Raw genomic sequence first — 6,000 nt, forward strand, 5'->3', positions numbered from 1 at the left:
AAACCTGGGGCGGGTTACCCTTCCAATTATTGGTCCTGTAGTAGCATTCGAGGGCCCCAGGCAGGATCAGAGCCCCACTGCATCGGGCACTATGCATAGCGCAGATGGGGTTCCTGGCCCCAAGACCTTGTAGGCTAAACAGACAAGTAAATAGACACAGGGAGAGGGGAGTGAGAGACAGCACAGAAGCAGAGGGGGACACAGTGAGCCCGTTCTGAGTCTTCTTGGAACGTATATAATTGTTGGTGTATTTGTTTATATTACTGCAAGAGCCCAGCTGGGGCAGAGGTGCTTAGGGTTGGAGTGGGAAGAGGAAGGGATTGTTGGAGCAGGGGCAGGGCAATTGGTGGGGTGAGAGGGAGCAGAAAGGAAAGCAAAGAAAGGAAGATGAGAAGCACAGTGAGAAGAAGAAGACAGGAAGGGACAAAGCAGGGGGAACAACCATAGGCAAGAAAGCAAATTATGCTTTGAGGGGGAGAGACATATCTAGAGGCCAAAGTTCAGAATTCAATGAACATCTAGAGCCTGAAGGTTTCTCCCTGCTGCTGCTCTCTGTAGGAGATGCTGGGTCTGATTGGGACTCAGTGGGGCTGATAAGGGAGTGGCGAGGGCTGAGAGGCTCTGTCTTGCTCCCTCCACCTTTTAGCGGGTGCAGGCTGTTTTGGGAACAGAGCCCTGTAGTTTGCCCCCTGTCGGCTCCTCCTGGGGGCTGCTGTTCTGCCAGCAACCTATAACCCACGTCCTCCCCCTCCTCCTAGGCCCGGGGGACATCACCTCAGACCATCCACAATACCCCGAAGCCATGCAATAAGAGGGGCCATTTCCAGATTGTGGGGAGGATTTGTTGAATCCCCATTCAACATCCAGAAGATCCCTGCAGTACAGGTAACTTTCCCAGAAGGGCTGCCTGCTGTGTGGCCTATTGCAGCTTCTCCCCATGCCCCCATTTATTACCTTTGATGCTGCATGTTGATTGCCCTTTGAACAAGGGTACCCCAGCCCCTGAGACCAAAGGGCAAACTCTGGAGGAGAACACACCACGACTGCAACGTGGCTTTGCCTTCTAATGCAAACAAAATACCCAGCCCAGGTGTTAACAGTGATTTCACTTACTGCCTCCCTGCTGACTAATGCACTGGCTACCCCCAGCAGCCAGGTGTCTCCCCAACCTCACTGGGAACTTCTGACCGCTCCCATGCTGCTAGCCCTCTCTGGGTCCCTGCAGCAGCTGGATGCGTCCCCCGCTGCAGTGTTTCCCTTACAGCTAGGCACCTACTTCCCTGCTGATACCTGCAACAAGCTGGCCATCCCCACATGCTGCCAGGCCTCACTGGGTAGTGGCAGCAGTTTGGCATTTTCCAGACCTCACCCATTGGGCATTCAGTGGACCATCAGCATGGGAGATCCAGCAGAGAGGGGATCAAATGAGTCTTAAATCCAAGTTTGGAACATGACAGCGGTTTTGTCCCTCCCACTGACTTTCAGTTTTGCTCATTATCAGCCCTTCTAGCCTTCCAGGAATGCAGAGGATACATCGAGGCGGCAGCAACACCTTCCTAAGCTGCTGGGGACCAGCTGTCTCAAGGATTTATTTCCAGGGCCAGCTTCAAAGTTCAAGGGTAACATTAAAAGAACAAACAGAGAGAGGCGTAGTCCCTGCCAGTGACCTTTAGAAGGGAGGCTGCCGTTTTGTGGTTTGCAGTTTCTGTACTCAGGCAGCTTTCAGGGGATCATTTTATTCAGTTTAGATTTAAAAACCATTTCAACAGCGATTAGCCTCCAAGCTGAATTTTTCACAGGCTGGCTGAGTAGATGGGGCCTGGGGTAGGAGTAGGGAGAGACATTGAAATCAGCACTCTGTCCAGGGCTGTCTTTCAGCCTCAGGTCATGCAGTGACACGTCAGGATATGGTGACGTGATGGGACATGGCCTGGCTAGACCAGCCCATAGCTGGCCCACCCAAGATAATGAGAGAGGCTCAGGATTATGTCTACATGGCAACTAGACACCCACGGCTGACTCATGCCCGCCAACTCAGGTTCACAGGGCTCAGGCTGTGGGTCTGTTTCATTGCTGTATGGATGCTCAGGCTGGAGCCTGGGCTCTAGGACCCTGTGAGGTGGGAGGGTCCCAAAGTTCAGGCTCCAGCCCAAGCCCGGAAGTCTACACAGCAATGAAGCAATGCTTCAAGCCCGAGTCTGCTGGCACAGACTAACCAGGGGTTTTTCTTTGCTGTGTAGACGTACCCTCAGAGGTCTCACACTGCCTGCTGCTTCCCTTTGCATGAAAGACTATAACAGGTTAGGTGCCCACTGTCTCCTCCTGCAATCATATTTGTTTGTGAAGCAGGTCCAGCCTACCACAAAATCCTGCCCAGCCTCTAGAGCGGGGCTCCCCACAATCAGAACCTCTGGCTAGTTATAGAGGGCGTATTGTCAACAGACCATGGACGACTTGTTCCTCCATCCCCTCTTTGTGATGCTAGAGTGGGAGCTGGAAGCTACTGGCAGAAAGCAAGGCTGGATTATTATTTCTTGGATTGCACTCAGGGCTGTAAGGGAACCAGAGGATTGTTCCACCTATGCTGTAAAGCACAACAGACAAGAGCAAAGCTGGAGCCGTGTACAAAGGCAGCATATCTCCCGGGTAGGAGAGCCCTGTGGTTTCATCCAGGGTGACACTTTGTTTAGTGATCAGAAATGATGAGGCTTTCAGCATCTATTGTCTGGAGAAGGGGTGGGTGTTGCTAGGCATGCATGGCTGTAGTTTGCCGATATCCTACAGAATCCTACAAGGCTTTCTGGGGAGCAATTCCTTGAGTATCTTCTGCTTTGTCACTCCAGCCATCAGGCCCGTGCCATTCCCTAAATCGTCTGGTCCATGTCACTCACCCATTCCATGCTAGTCCCTGGGTTTCCCAGGCCGTCCAGCCTGTGTCACACCCCCTTTCCCACTACTCTCCATGGGGGACCTTTGGAAAGTCACATCCCAAATACCTCAGTGTCCCTCATCTGTAAAGCAGGGTGGTTGAGCATGCGTTTGTTTTAAACCACACTGTCACTGAAGCTTGGAGAATGGTGGGTGAAATCTCCCACATCCCAGTCAGCGCCTTAACCCCAAGACTACCCTCCCTCCCTGCCTGAGATGGCATAGGGTACATCTACTCTGCAATACAAGCCCAAGCTCAGCTTATGGCTTGAGCCCAAACCTTTTTAATTGCATGCAATTCTGTCTCACTTGGGCCTGGGGTCCATGACACTGCAGGGTAGGTGGGTTTGAGCCTGGGTCCCACTGGGACTCGAGCCAAAACTCCATAGTTTTGCAGTACAGGGTCTGCTCTCTCTGGGCTGCTTTTCTGGTCCCTCTGGATCTGGCACAGCTCTGCACCCCAGCTTAGCTTGGGCCCCTGCTTTCTCCTTAGCTCAGCCCCACTCTGTCTGACCCAGGCAAATCCAGCTCACATGGAGGACAGGACGTCCCTGGCCTCCTGACTCCCTGATTAGCCTGCCCGCCATGTCATTCAGGCTGACTAGAGCATTGGCCTCTCCCCATTGTTCCTGGGGGCTGTCAGTCTCAGGGTCCTGATTCCCCATCGACCCTTCCCCTTTTAGTACTGGGAGCTAGCAACTAAAACACCCCCACTGAATGTTAGTAAGGGGGCAACAATCCCTTTACACTAAGATGTGCCAGGGAGTTAAAAATAAGAACTTTATATTTCCTTCCCTGTTAGTATGCCACTCCATGCTAACACAATGGTGTAACAAGACGCCTGTAAACGGTGAACTGTCCTGAGGGTGAGGGAGGAGGTTGAAATGTAGTCCATCTATGCGAAATGTAGTCCATCTGTGACTACTGGACTATTCTCTGTGTACTCTTTTCACTGCTATTAACCCCGTTGTGTGTACAAAGCTTCTAGGATCCAAGCGTTCCTCTCCCGCCCACCACAGTTCAGTTTTTACAAAGTATCATTTTTTGTCCTTGAGATTCCATAAGGATTTTTTTGTGCATGTGCTCATGCGCTGGACCATTTGTGAACCGCTGAGACAATAACTTTCTGTTTTATGCCTGTTTGCAGGCACTTCAACCTCTGCTGGCTGGTGTACCTCGGCAGCTTGCACCGACTCCAGCAGAAGCCTGGATCTCTCTCCCACCTTGGCCCGGTCCACGAGGAAGCATGTCCATGACGAACTTATGGTTGACATTCGGGACAGAGCCAACATGCAGGTGCAATACAACAGAGAGAAGGATTCCCATGTGGCAAGTGGAATGGTACTGTCAGGCTGCAGAAGAGCTTGAGGACAGAATTGCAGTGTGGGAGCAAATACTTGCACTGCAGTTCCTGGGAAAACAATGTCAGCTGAGGGAGAAGACAGCACAACAGAAAGACGTGTTTGAGCGGCTGATTCGCTAATGGCCGGAGGAGTGTAGGCTCCAGCTGCTCCTGTACCATGGCGTGCATACCAGGAACACTCTGAACAATTCCCTGGTTTGGTGGCCCGCGCATCCAGGCCTTAACATCAGCGGGACAGGACAAATCTGCCCCCAGTGTATTTCCATCCCCACCCCCTTGCAGTCCACCCGCCCTCCGCAGGCCTCCATATTTGCACAGTAGCAGCAAGTGCCTGCTACATGCATGAGAAAGGAAAAGGAGAACATGCCAGAGGACATGCAAAATTAGGGTTTGAGGGGTTTGTTGATGGCACTATTTAATGTTTGGTTGATGCACTTTGTTGCATTACTGGTTGTGGCATTGGTTAACTACTGTTGTTTTGGTGTTCTAACAGCAGCTGGCCTGACTGGCAATGCTTTAATATTGTTTTTGTAATACAAATAAAGACTTTATTTTATTAGGAGAGTTTATTGCCATCACTACATCATGTCTTATTGTGTGTATTTTGAATAATAAAGATAAACACAGGGCAAGGCACAATGGGCAAGTTGTATCCAAACACAAATTTCTCAGTATGTCTGTGTATGCCAATCAGTAATGTAAACACGGTTTCCCCCCATTACATTAACAGTCACGTCATCCAAAATACAAATTCATGGCAGTCCATACATTCCTCCATTCACTGTGTACAGTGACAATACCTTCCCCGCACCCCCATTTCATTGTGTGATGTGATAGTACCTCACTCACTGGTTTCAGAGTAACAGCCGTGTTAGTCTGTATTCGTAAAAAGAAAAGGAGTACTTGTGGCACCTTAGAGACTAACCAGTTTATTTGAGCATGAGCTTTCGTGAGCTACAGCTATGCATCCGATGAAGTGAGCTGTAGCTCACGAAAGCTCATGCTCAAATAAACTGGTTAGTCTCTAAGGTGCCACAAGTACTCCTTTTCTTTTTACCTCACTCACTGTAAACACTGCTGCACAAAAACATTACTAAATGTACTGTTCTCCATTGGCCCAGGCAAGTCCATAATATGGAAGCATAAAGCATCCCTGATTACTGTTGCCTGGGTGCATCTTGCTCCCGCTGTGCTTGGTGCCCTTTCTGGCTGAGTGTACCTGTTCAGCAATCCATTACTGTCAGAGTTCCCTTCCAGGGGCAATGGCTCACCTTTGGCTTCACAAAGATTGTGCAGAGTACAGCAAGCCACAATAATGCGCACAGCATTGTGGAATCCAAATGGGGCTGTAGACAGCACCAGCAGGATTTCAATCTGCCAAATGCACATTCAACCACCATTCTGCAACTGCGAAGTGTAATTAAACCTTCTTTTGTCAGGCCCTCTGATATCGGGTTATAGTTTCATAAGCCAAGGCAAGAGGGGGAACACAGGGTCCCCCAGAATAATGGTGGGGACAGTAACTCCACTTATGACAATGTCATTTGGTGAAAATAGTGTCCCAGCTGCCCATGAATGTAGATTCCTGACTGGCAGAAAACCCTGGCACCATGAACTTTTCCAATGCAGCCCATGTTGGCGTCCATAAATTGGCCCCTGTGGTCCACAACAACCTGCATAACAGTGGAGCAGTACCCTTTGTAGTTTAT

General features: G+C 50.2%; 1 protein-coding gene across 1 annotated transcript; it reads left to right on the plus strand.

Annotated features, from left to right (window-relative positions):
- Nucleotides 1-91: 91 nt before the first annotated feature.
- LOC122466175 lies at nt 92-5,062 on the plus strand. The gene is made up of 4 exons (XM_043548489.1): nt 92-129; nt 1,519-1,619; nt 2,486-2,646; nt 4,076-5,062. The coding sequence occupies exons 1-4, from the start codon at nt 92-94 to the stop codon at nt 4,409-4,411; spliced, it is 636 nt and encodes a 211-aa protein (XP_043404424.1). The 3' UTR covers nt 4,412-5,062.
- Nucleotides 5,063-6,000: the final 938 nt, after the last annotated feature.

The sequence above is a fragment of the Chelonia mydas genome, chromosome 6 (genome assembly GCF_015237465.2).
Source record: "Chelonia mydas isolate rCheMyd1 chromosome 6, rCheMyd1.pri.v2, whole genome shotgun sequence".
Classification (NCBI taxonomy): domain Eukaryota; kingdom Metazoa; phylum Chordata; order Testudines; family Cheloniidae; genus Chelonia; species Chelonia mydas.